Genomic DNA, 12,865 nt, shown 5'->3' with positions numbered 1-12,865 from the left:
GATTTTATTTGATATTCTTTTAACGCATTTAAATGGCTACCTAAATACAGATACATATCAATAATAGAAAGGAAGCAATATCAAAATCAATTAGGCTCTTTGTTAGTTATTCAGAAGACTATTTGACACCAGGAGATACTATGATACTCTTTAATAGTATAATAGTAGATAAACTTTTAAACCACATGATGTTGATATGCTGTTATCAATATTTAGAAAGCATAGTCACCAGACCTAGACATTTACACATGGAAATGCAAAGCATGATTGCACCATCTTGGCCATATTACCTTCTGTGGTTGAAAAGACAACTATTGTAAAACTATCAAACACAGCCCATTTACCATATTTCTTTGGAACCTTAAATTCAGAAAAATGACTTTGTATCAGAAAATTCAAAAGCTCAAATATTTGCCAACAATGTACATCCTCTTACTTTCACAATCATTGATAAAGTGTGCGTCAGTTGACTACATTTAACATAATTCACAATCGTTTGACCAGCATTTGCATCAGAAAACTCACAAACTCTGCTCAGTCTTACACATTCTCAGTTTCCAAATGTAAAACTCCCTGGAATATCAAATATATATTTGACCTGTCAGTTAAAATATTACTGAAAATATCCCATATAATGTGATACACGATATACCTGTGACAGAACAGGAGAAAAATCCTGCTTGTTTTTGTTTAGGACATCAGTATTACATACATAAGCCACATTCAATTGCATTCAGAGATAAAGATGTTATCCATTTGAAGCATGGCCATTGCTTCACTATTACCAGGAACTTGGTTCTGTAGGCTGGACTAAATGCTCCCAAAGCAACACTTGTGCAAGAGTCTTATTTGGACAATCATTAAGACAGAAACGTGACTTTTCCTTGTTTATAAATGTTCTTTTACCCTCAATATCACTGTTCTTCTGACCTACATATCATTAGCTGCTGCTGACATTAATAATGCAAAGATTAATGTGTATTTTCACAACTATAATATCACTTAGAGATCACTTATAAAGCATTAGGCTGTCTAAAACATACAAAGTACCAATATGAACAAGCTCTATGCTGACCTGCAAAATGAAAATATCACAATGCCATATTTGGTTAGTAAGGTGAAGGGTGGATTCATCTGGAGACTGATGGAACTGTTCTACAGTAATAATTGCCACTCACCCATTTGCATTGAATGCGATTAGGATTACACAAAATTAGGATTATTTATAAAGATATTAAGATTTACAACCATATATGATTTCGGTTAGACCGCTAGGAGACAATCAAGAGGAGCAGAACCAAAAATTCCAAATACTTGTACTTGTACCTGTTACAAATGGCAAATAAACGTGTACCTTGTAACTCAATATGCCTGCCAAGTCTCTTCTATTCAACAAGTGTAGCTGTACACTTGCAGCATGAAAATACCTCAAAGCATCCACAGAACAGAGAGCAATAAACAGTGCCGCATGTCGATGACACGCGTCTCTGTATTGGCACACATGTAGGAGGTGTTTTCAGCTAATGTTGCACCACAGAGCATTTAAACAGGCATGCAGGAGACGATGAACAAGGCTGGGAGGAGGAGGGAAGGATGAACAGATGAATGCAGCTCCAGAGCAGACAAACGGAGGGGTAGCCAGTCTGGTCCAGAGGCTGACATCGCAGTCACTCAGAAGCGGACACAGCCACTAGACTCTGTTGGGCTGTCAAGGTCGATTCCATCACACAGGGACTCCTTGAATACAAACAAATATGATGGGTGGTTAGCAGTAATTATAGTTTCAGTGTCATCTCACAATCTCAAAGTGCACGCAGTAAGACAAGCACTAAACAAGGATCTCTTAAAGGATAGATTTAAAATGTTACTATATCGTCTCTGAGAATACAATATATATTCCATGGCATCAATTCAAATTCAATCAAATATTGTCTTTTTAACAATGCTGTGTATGAGTGTATATATATGTATATATATTTGTTTGCAAAGCCATTATAAGAAATAGTGTGTGAAGTTTGGTACAAGAAGACATTGTCAGGGATCCATCACATAGCCTACAGTACGTCCATCACCTTGCAGAATCTAGTGATCAATCAACAGACATCTGTATTTGAAAAACATTTGGCAATAAAAAAGCCATTGTCACAAGACAACAAAAAGGTTAGGTGCTCTTTGTAAAAGATGAATTAACCAAGGCATACTCATCAGTATAAACTAAATACATGAAACTGAAGAAAATTTTTTTTTTCTTGTTTTACATTTTTATGATTGACAATATGGATAGTAAACAGTCAAATTAAAAGTAGATGGATGCATTGGCAGCCTGGAAGTTCTCCATGATACTCACAAACAACTGTTTCCTATACGAGTCTGTGAAGGAACGGGGAGAGGGAGGGAAGGAAGGGAAGAAGATAAGAAAGGAGAGGAAGGGGGAGATAAAGAATGAGGGGAAGGGGGGGAGAGAAGGAAGGAGGGGAAGGGAGGGAGAGAAGGAAGGGAAATAAAGAAGGAGAGGAAGTGGGAAGATAAAGTATGAGGGGAAGGGAGGGAGAGCATGAAAGAGAGGAAGGGAGGGGGAGATGAAAGAAGAGGGAGAGAGAAGGAAAGAAGGAAGAGAGGGAGGGAAGGAGAGAAAGAGAGAAATGGGGAGAAGAGCTTGAAGCACTGTACTCACAAAGCCAACATACCCACACCAGCAGAAGTGCTTTGAATATGCTTCTCATAGCACTTATGAGTGGAGAGGGTTAAAGGATGCCCTCCAAAATGTTTTCTATTATTTTTTGCACTGTACGCATATAGCATGTGTGTGTGTGTGTGTGTGGCTGTGTATGTGTGAAAGAGATGTGTCCTGTATACGTTAAAAAGGTAACCGGTGGTGAATCCAGACACTGACACAGTGCTGTGCATATTCAAGATGGGGAAACAAGCTGGAGACTACCTGCCTAAGGACACGACAAGCCATGCAGGACATACACACACACCCGGGAGAGAAGAAGCACCCCACAGGACCATGCCAGAAAGACACTCCACCCTGCTACCACCACAAGCACAGGATTACCAAGAGGATCCAAGGGTGAGGTGAGGGGATGCTAAGGATAGGGAGGGGATTGGCTTTGAAGATGGGAGAGGGAGGGAGGGAGGTGGAAGAGGGGGAGGGTGTGTGACTGGGTAGAATTTGGAGTGATTGATTGATTGAGGGTGCCATTGGTCCGGACACTAACTTGGCTTGGCTGTCCCTCTGGCATCTCGGGGAACTGCAGATCGGATGGGGTGGTTGCCAGGGGCAGCCAGGGGCGGTTGCCGGCACTGTAGAGCCTGGGTCTCTTGACCTGGTCGTGACTGGCCAGAGGGGTGTAACTATTCCTCCGGTGCAGAGTGGGAGCGGGTTCCCTCCGCACCTTATCCTGGTTGGAGACGGGGGGAGGGGGGACACCGGAACAGTTAAAGAGGAGAGATGTGGACACCCCCCCCCCTCCCGACAGATACTACACTGATGGTACCTCCCTATGGGAACAGCTGAACACAGCCAATAGTAGACAAACAACACCTCTTGGATGATCTACGACAACATATTAAATTTTAGAGCTCTTACAATAAGGGACATGAAACTGGTGATTCTGTCCAGCAATAGACAGCCATAGCTCTCCACAAAGCACGGACAGACAGCACCTCACAACTCTATCAAATGACTTCTATTCCGAGCATAGAGTATGGGGCCTCAGCAACAAATGAATACAGTTGGACCAACAAGGTAAACAATGCATACATATAGAAAATGTTTATCCAAAGTGACGTACGAGGTAGGACTTGAACCTGCAACCTATTGATCTGCAGTCAAACACCACACCACTGAGCTCCTGCTTGTACACAGTTGACTCATGGAGGGTAACCGGAGGTGAAGGCCACCCATGTCATCGATGAAGCAAGCAAGAAGTGGGATCAGCCATGATAGCGTCCTAGCAGCTAACACACTGACCACTCACTTAATCAGACATAGCCTGAGCCAGTTTGATTAAACAGGAAGTTCAAAGAAGAAGATTCCCAGGTTCCTTAGAGTGTGTGTGAGGCACAGCGTGTGTAAACCGAGCGGGGAAGCCAAGATCAGGGTACAAGGTAGCAAAGCTTTGCGGATCGGGAGATCTGATTGCGCAGTCAGTGTGTATCTTGGCAAACAACACAACTCATTTTCACATTAGAGATCAAGTATTCATACTAGACTAGATACTAGTATATTAGGCTTTTGGACAAAGCAAGATTTAATTCACAGTAAAGAAAGACAGTAGATACTGTATCAGACAAATATAGCTCAAAGGTTTTTATTTTAATATGCAAATTCTTTAGGCTGATATAAATATTAATATTAGACGACAACCAGGGGTACTTACAAGAGGGCGGTCCCGATGCGTGTTAACAGCTTCTACATTCAAGTTAAACATCTCCACTTTGCAGCCTGGAGAAAAAACAGTGAACATATGGATCTTATATGAAAGGGTCACAGGTATATTCTTCTATGTACAAAGTATCAAGTTCACGTTTATGTTTAATGTCAAATGCAAAAAGAGTTATTTAATCTGAAATGCTTTATTTTCAGGCTTCCAACAGTGCACACAAGTATACTAGAGAGTACAAGACGTAAAATAATCTATGGTATGTAAACAATGTATGGTGTTTCTCCAGTATAAAATAGGCAAATATAAAATATAAAACAACAATATAAGTGCAGGAGCTTACCATAGGCCACAGGAGTGAGCTTGAGCACAGTGTGCAGAGGACACTTCAGATATGGGAGGTCATCTAAGAGAGAGAACAATGGACTGTGTCTGTGTAAAACACTCTCAGTGTCAACAGTGTGATAATACAGTACGTTCTAGTAGAAATGCGTTAGTACAGTGTTTTCTAGTACAGTACGTTCTAGTTGTGCTGTGTTAGTACAATGTTTTCTAGTACAGTACGTTCTAGTAGTGGTGTGTTAGTATGATATAGTGGAGTCAGTTCTAGTGGAGTTTTAGTGGTTTGGCTCAAGGTATTGCACATGATACTATTTAATACTATGTAGTATAGTACATATACAGTATACTATTGCCATTTAAACCATTCAGTATGCAATGCGCTGAGCCAAATTCAGTATATACTGTGTTTACATATATTTATACACTGTGTGTCCTGTATATATACGGTTGTGCTCACCTGCATTCTTGTCCAGGAAGTAGGCGAGCAGACAGCGCATGACCGCCTGGTGACAAACGACCAGCACGTTGCCTTGACGCTCCAGCTCCATGATGACCGGCTCCAGACGCTGCACCAGGTCCTGGTAGGACTACAGGGAGAAGGGGTGTGTGTGTGTTACGTGTGTATGCCTGTGTGGATGTATATGTGTGCGTGTGCATCATGTGCCTGTGTGTACAGGCGTGTGTCGGTGTGTATTTATAGGTGGTTAAGCGTGTGTGTGTGTGAGAGTTGGTAGCTGGCTCACCTCCCCTCCAGGGTAGCGGTAGTGGTACTTGTCCTGGTCCCTCAGAGCAAACTCCTCTGGGAAGGAGTTCTGGATCATGTCGTAGCTCATCTCCTCACACACACCCTGCAGAGGAGCAGAAGACCACTGACTACCACTGTCCCGCTTCATCTGTGGGGTAAGAACCTGGCCCGTACAAGAGCGCCCCCTACTGCGGTTACAGCAACCGCACTTAACTACTTACAGTGCAATTCAGACTAGAGCAACATCAACGCCATTTACCATTGCATCTACAACCCCTTACACATCATCATGCGGTGACACTGCAACACCACGCTGCCATTATACTAGCGCAAGGTCAAAAAGGTGGCTGTGGCTCAGTGGGAGAGCATTCGACTGCAGCTCGACATGTGGCCTGTTTAAATCCCCCCACTTGTGCGAAGACACTCATTATGAGAGGTGAAGAGGTGAAAGGTCGAGGTCACGGACTGCGTCGATCTCGTTGAGGATCTTCCACTGCTCGTAGGGCACGGCCAGCTCCTCGGCCGTCTGGATGGTCCTCCTCAGCTGGCTGGTCCACACCTTCAGGTCAGACAGCTGGTGGTCCTCAATGAAGCCACGCAGCACGTGGGAGAACTGGAAGAGAGAGACAAAGAGAGAGAGCAATGATAGAGAGAGAGAGAGAGAGCGGAGAGAGAGTGTGTGCGGGAGGATGCGTGAGGGAGAGGGATGGAGAGGAAGATACAAAGAGGGGGAAAGAGACAGAGGGAGGGAAAGAGAGAGAGAAATAGAAACAGAAAGCGAGAGATAGAGAAATTGAAAAAAGAAAGGGAGAGACAATGAGAGACATCGATAAGGAAAGAAACAAAGAGGTAAAGAGGAACAACAAGGGAACAAGACGAAGAGAGAATAAAGGGAGGGGAAGAGAGATGAAGAAAGAAAGATACAGATTGAGAGAAAAAACGATTATCGAACAGTCGTCCATAACGTGACTGAAAGGGCAAAGATGAACCTAAAGAGAGAAAGGGTCAGGGGTCACGTGAGGGGACTGACGAACACGGTCTCTCTGAAGGTGTCCGGCGAGAGACCCGTCGCACCTGCTTCCCTCGAGGAGAGAGCTCGGAGTCTCCCCCGATCCGCCCCTCGACGTTGTGGCTGCTCTCTCCGTGGCGACAAAGGTAGATGGAGTGCGAGTGGACATGGATGTTCATGAGGTAGTAGACGATCTTGCTCTGGATGTAGTCCTGGACCTTGTTCACCAGGAACCTGCGGCCCACATTCATCACCTTGATGAAGGACAGGTCCCTGAGGAGAGACATTCAGCGTGGAGGGAGGTATAGACCCTGTCTGTCATCCCTCGTCAAGAAACTCAGCACTGTATATCCTATATCCAGGAAGTTAACTTGAGTTGCAGAGGCAGCCCAACTAGCTCCATCTACTGACTAAAATCATTATTGCAGAACTTTGGAAGTCTTTTTTCCCTACATGAACTTAGGACATGACTTTGTATTTAATTATTTTTGAAAAGGCTACGATGTTAGCTTACGGCTCATCCTCAGGCTACAAATTGTGTAGGCCTGTTTTGCCCGGCACCCTCAATATAATTCTAATCAATCATGAAGAGGTACAGTTTAAATAAAGGTATGAGCTTGATGTGGGCGTTCTTACTTGTCATATTCGTCAGGGTCGAGGGGCTGGTATGTGACCTTGTAGCACTCTATTCGTTTAAGGAAGTCATCCATCACCCTCTCCCTATGCCTCTCTGGGTAGTCTGGACTCGACACTTTCACCTCCTGTGAACATGGCGATCACGAGACGAATGTCAAACACAAAGAAGGAATCTTACCTAACACACCCAAGGTCACAGGGGAACTGTATAAATAGGTAATAGTTTGGCCCCGGGCTCGAGGGTCATATAAAAGTATTCTGGTCTTGTTGCGGAACATACCAGAATATTAGCAGCGATAACTTCAGGGTCGTCACAGACTGACTCCACAAAGAACACCTGTTGGAAAGGGTAGAGGACTGCTCAGACTGCGGGAGCTTCAATGGTGACTCACTTCAGGGCTGGGGACATGTCTGCCGTCATAGAAGCAGCCTTACAGTGACCTGAGAATACCATCAAATATGATGGATACAACATGCTGATGGAATGGTTTTCTAAGCTCTGTCACATACCTTGAATGCATTCTCTTTGACAAAGCCATGAATGAGGTCTCTTCTTTCGCGGGTTGTGTTTGTGGCATCAAAGACCTGAATACAAAGATGGAAATGACAAAATAAGATCAACTGTAAATCTTACCAACATGAAGGCTTTTCAGGACATCATTGGATTAATGAAAATTTGAGAATGAATGATTGGGCTGTCGAATGTGAAAAAAAAGATTTTAAAGAGAGATAGAGGGACGAGAGCCATATTTCCACCACAAATCCCCGGAACTTGTATTTCCATTTCTTTATTTATTTAAGGAACTAGAAGGTTCCTTTACTCCATTGTTAGCACTTTCCACAGAGGATTATGCTAATTAGTCCACTTACGTGTGTGTCATATATCTATAAATAGAATATGAAATAGAATCTAAACATATTTTGTCACACCTATGACCGTGCCCCAGTATCTGTCCTGTGTGTTCTCCCTGTGTCTGATTGACTGATTGCCTGCACATGTGTTTTGTGTGTGCATATGGTTTCTTCCCTAGTCAGTCTTTGTCAGTTAAGTTGTCATTTTTGGGTTTCCCTACGTGTGAGTAGTCCTTCGCTTTCCTGATATTTGGTTGAATAAATATGTTTAGGTTACTTTTATGTTTCCCACCAGCATCTCCTTGCATCTGGGTCCACCTGCTCTATAACTTTTTATGTATTTTTTATGGTTTATAAAAATTGGTTGAAATACTCGGCAAGTACTTGACCAATCAAAAAAGGTTCAGTTCTTCAAGCCCCACCCAAAAGGTTCATGTATTCAAGAAAATACCACCCCCAGGGAATTAATAGTTCCTCCTTTAACTCCCCGGAACTCAATTTACACCCCGGTCCTGCGGGGGAAACAAGTTCCAGGGGGAAAGTTCCTACTTCCAGGGGGGAAGTTGCTACTGTGGAAATCAGACATAAGATACCGACATCAGAAGTACAGAGAGGAACTAGAGAGGAGATAGTGAGTAGTGAAGGAGGATGGAGGTGTGGTCTTACAGCGATCTGTCCTCCCTCCTCGTTCAGGTAGGCCTTGACATCCTGCAGGGCCACCAGGGCACACTGTCTGGGGGAGAAGGACACATCATGACAGCAGTCTGCCTACAGGACATCCTTCCTAAGGATCCAGCCCACACACATCTCTCACCCTGTCACAGCTAGACCTGCGTTAGACCGCAGATTTCATCCTTTTCCTTACACAGGTCAGTATGACATCATGCAACACCTATGTGGAGCCTGGCTCCGTTCTTGTGACCTCAGCGGCGGAGAGTGGAGGGAAAGTGGTGTGAGAGACAGGTCACGACCCCGCGGTGTTCTGAATGATTGACCTCATACCAGTCGTGACAGAGTGACAGCGGCAGCCTGGATATGTAGGTCAGCCAAACCGTGGTGCTGTCCAGATTGACAAAGCCAGACAGGCTTACAAGGAAAAAGCTTCCAGCAGAGTACTTTCCAACAGCCACGGTCGAGTCAATGAGCTCATTCATATTCTGAAGTGTGTTAGGGGGAGAGTGGGTACTCATGTCTCATCATTTGTGTTTATTTGTGTTTGTGTGTGTGTGTATTTGTGTGTGTATGTGCTCCTACTATCGGTGTGTGTTTCTGTCTGTGGGGAAAGAGAGATTCCCCATTCTGAAACACTGAGTCACTGATGCAGCAGCTTTGTCTGCAGAGTAAACCATGGCCAAGTCTGCAGGCAGAACGCCTGCGTGTCTGTCTGTCTGTCTCTGCAGACAAAACACACTCGAAGTGGATATGCCTCTATAGTTCATGGCAAGATCACCATCCAATCAAATGTGGCAACTACATCTCAAGTGTTATCTTCCACTTAAAGGACTTCCTTTCACTGTGTGACCTTTTCATGGTGTACCCCTGAACAAACACAGCAAAAAGGTGCCAACTTACTTCCTTATTTTCATAGCTTCCTCGTTATCGTGGCGGAAGAAGTCGTAGGACTTGTAGGCTCGGACGGCCTCTCTCCGGTACACGCCCAGGTTAAACACTGCAACAGCAGCACAGTGACATCAGCAGCAGTCCCCCAGCAGAGAGAAGCAATGTGACCCTGCTCGTATAAGTGTTGACACAGCACGGTGAAGTGAGGGCTACCGACGCACACCCTCAGATATGCTGGTTCAGGTAGGAGACGTGTCCTTCACTCCAAAGAGGGACCTCTCTGTAATTAGGATCTTTAAAAGTTAGACTTTAGTCCTGTTATGTACCTAATTAACGAATGTCCCTTACTTAGTAGGCCACAATATAATGGTTCTTTAACAGCAAATACAGTGGTGGTTTGAAGACTACGTTGTTAGGTTTGAGGCTTGTTTAACAACTTAGTTACGATGTTGTACCGTTATGTAACAAGTCCTGACAGCATGATATTCTGGTTTGGAGTGACAGACCAGTAAAGGTGTAATCATTTATTATACAGGCAACAAGCAACAGTAGATAAAATATTTAACACGTGAACATGAATGTGAAAAAGATAGAACGATTTTCTATAAACCCACAGACAGATCAAACTTTTAGTGATAAATTATTTTTGTTTGGATATATTGTCATGATGTGCTATGTCAGTATAACCACTGTGTTTGACCTCTGACCTTTGGTTGGCACTCCTATCCAGTTGAGGTAGCGGGTCAACTTCTTGGACATGTAGGTCTTGCCCCTGGCCGGCAGGCCGATCATTACAATGACCGTGGGGGAGTTGGTCATGTATGAGGCCCACGCTGCACACACACGCACACACCATCACAGCCAGACACTTCCATTAGTTTCAAGGGAATTTCAATGGAAATACAACTTTTATTTTTTATTTGATTACATCATTGACAATCGTCCATACTAAATACATTGTAAATGTAAATGCTGTATTAGTGTCTTAGGTTTCAGTGCATGATACATGATACAAATGATACAGGCCTGAAACTTAATAGGACACTGTATACCACAGTAGCCTGACATTGAGACAAGGAAATGACAGGAGGTGCAATTACTAAGAACTCACCATGGGAGCTATGGTGCCAGAAATACACCTAAAAACAGGGTATGTTCCTCCACACACATCAAAGAAGAAGCAGATCAAAGTGCATTGGTGAGCATGTTTTGGTCGGCTTCCACTAATGAAGACATAGGAGACTGTGTGTGTGTGTGTGTGTGTGTGGTGGTGGGGGGGGGGGGGCTGGGGGAAAGGAGGAAGAGAGTAGACTAGCTTTATCGACCTCAGCTTCGGTCTACAGTCCACATAGGACTCCTGACCAGCCTCACAGGTACTTACAGCATTTCTTCTCGTTCACTCTGGCCTCGGTTTTCTTGGCGTCAGCAGAGCTGGCCGAGCCAGACTCCCTCAGAATGCTTGCTGACATGAGGTTGCACTGTGTCCTGCCAAGTCTCCAAGGAACTCCTGTTCATGGGCACATTGCTGCAGGGGACGTAACAGACCATGGACGGATTACACCGCATAGTAATGGTGTATTCAATTACAATAAACATGTGAAAATTAATCGCAACGCTGATAGTTTCAGAATGGAAACCGACTGAAAATGATAAATGTCATAGTGGCACAGTAGTGGCACAGTGGAGTTCGTCCAGATAGGAAATCCAGATAGCTTAATCGATTGTTGTTGTTTTGTTCAAGAAATATGTATTTTTCGAATAAGCCCTAAGGACTCGCTACCTCATCGACTCGATCTAGCTACCACTGCAGAAAAGAAAGCCTAATTCTATCACGCAGTAGGCTAATTCAGAAACCAGAGACGCATTGCTATGACCGAAAACCTAATGAGTAGCCGACTCAAATATGTGATTCGTATGAAAATAAACAGTAGGCTATGCTTAATTCAAAAGGCAGTCGATGTAGCTGTCTTATACATTAGAAACCTCTGTTCGCCATTACACTGCTTCTATCCAGCCCCTATCCTAGTCTCACATTTTTCTGAAATGTACCTACAAATTGGATGGAAAACCTGCAAGACGATGCTCAGTTATCGATCAGTGCATGTGAGTCCGCTTCCACCTGCGTCCTCTCCTCCTGCAGCTTCTTAACGCGACCGGCTGGTCTCGAGTTCAGTCCTACTTGCACTCAATGAACCGATGTCCCGCTGTCGGTGACGCGAACAGCGGCCGGTGCTTTCCGAATCAAATCAAAAGCGAAGGTGTGGTTCTACGTCACACGTTTCCCCCAGCCTACTAAAACCACCGCAACGTACAAATTCGAAATAAAAAACGTGATGATAGATTTGACGGTCCTTGCCTCTACAGCTGCATAAAATCCCCGATTTTTTACATCTCAATGTAAAACTCGATTTAATTTAATGTTTTAGCAATATTGAGCTAGCCGATAGAAAAAAACGACCCTTTAATGCGGTGGTGAATTATAGTTTGTTAAAAGCCTAAAAAAGCTCATTCAAGTGACCACGACAACCTTAACTCAGCAGATAAACAAAGAATTGATTCCCGTAGTAGACTACACAGCTAAGATGTTACAGCACTGCAGCCTACAGTAGCTTTGGACTGAACTCCATCACAAAACACATTGTGAATAAGTTTAATTAGGGTTGTGGTGGCCATTAGAATTTGCTTTCTTCTGAGGTTTTTAACAAGCCAAATCTCACCACATTAAACCTATTTTGTTTTTAATATACCACACTTTGTAAGCCAGCAGAATGAACTATAGTTGTTATAAGAAAAGTATTTTTATTCTGTGCTATTGCTGTCTATTCAGGGTGATTTACGTAAACACTTGCATACCCAATAAGTGCTGTGTCGCTATTAGGTGGAACCAATGTCTTATTTTATACTGTTGGGTGAGTTGTCACTTTATGAACAATTTCTTCATGATATAATACGTGGTGTTTATCTGGTACAGAGTAGTTTGATTGTAAAGGAGCACAAGCTGTTTGACACAGTCATCACCCTGACAATCTCAGGCAGCATCAACCAATTACTTGCAGTAACCTGCCTGTTGGTCAACTACCAACACTGACCTTTAGTCAGAGCATGGCCCAAGCTAGTGTAATATGTACGTGTTAATTTGCTTATCTAGACATAGCCTACCAATGATTTGTGTTGCACATTGTGTGCACATTTTGGCCATGATGACAGTGTCCCACAGGAGATGTTTAACAAGGTCCCTTTGTATAGCTATCTATAACCTCCGTACTCAGTCTCATGGCATGAGTCATGCTGTGCAGCGTTTCACTGTTCATCATGGGCCTGTGACAGGCAGCC

General features: G+C 43.7%; 1 protein-coding gene across 1 annotated transcript; it reads right to left on the bottom strand.

Annotated features, from left to right (window-relative positions):
- Positions 1-45: 45 nt before the first annotated feature.
- pfkfb2b (6-phosphofructo-2-kinase/fructose-2,6-biphosphatase 2b) lies at positions 46-11,705 on the bottom strand. Its single transcript, XM_067251849.1, has 16 exons — positions 11,586-11,705; positions 10,914-11,017; positions 10,240-10,365; positions 9,545-9,641; positions 8,639-8,705; positions 7,631-7,705; positions 7,401-7,457; positions 7,121-7,245; positions 6,550-6,757; positions 5,942-6,088; positions 5,474-5,578; positions 5,188-5,317; positions 4,732-4,794; positions 4,386-4,450; positions 3,222-3,404; positions 46-1,737 (listed from the first exon to the last, which is right to left on the bottom strand). The coding sequence occupies exons 2-16, from the start codon at positions 10,999-11,001 to the stop codon at positions 1,672-1,674; spliced, it is 1,602 nt and encodes a 533-aa protein (XP_067107950.1). The 5' UTR covers positions 11,002-11,017; positions 11,586-11,705; the 3' UTR covers positions 46-1,671.
- Positions 11,706-12,865: the final 1,160 nt, after the last annotated feature.

The sequence above is a fragment of the Osmerus mordax genome, chromosome 1, assembly GCF_038355195.1.
Source record: "Osmerus mordax isolate fOsmMor3 chromosome 1, fOsmMor3.pri, whole genome shotgun sequence".
In the NCBI taxonomy this organism is placed as follows: Eukaryota; Metazoa; Chordata; class Actinopteri; order Osmeriformes; family Osmeridae; genus Osmerus; species Osmerus mordax.
Note: the sequence above shows the minus strand (reverse complement) of the source record. Positions and strands in the feature narration are given on the sequence as shown.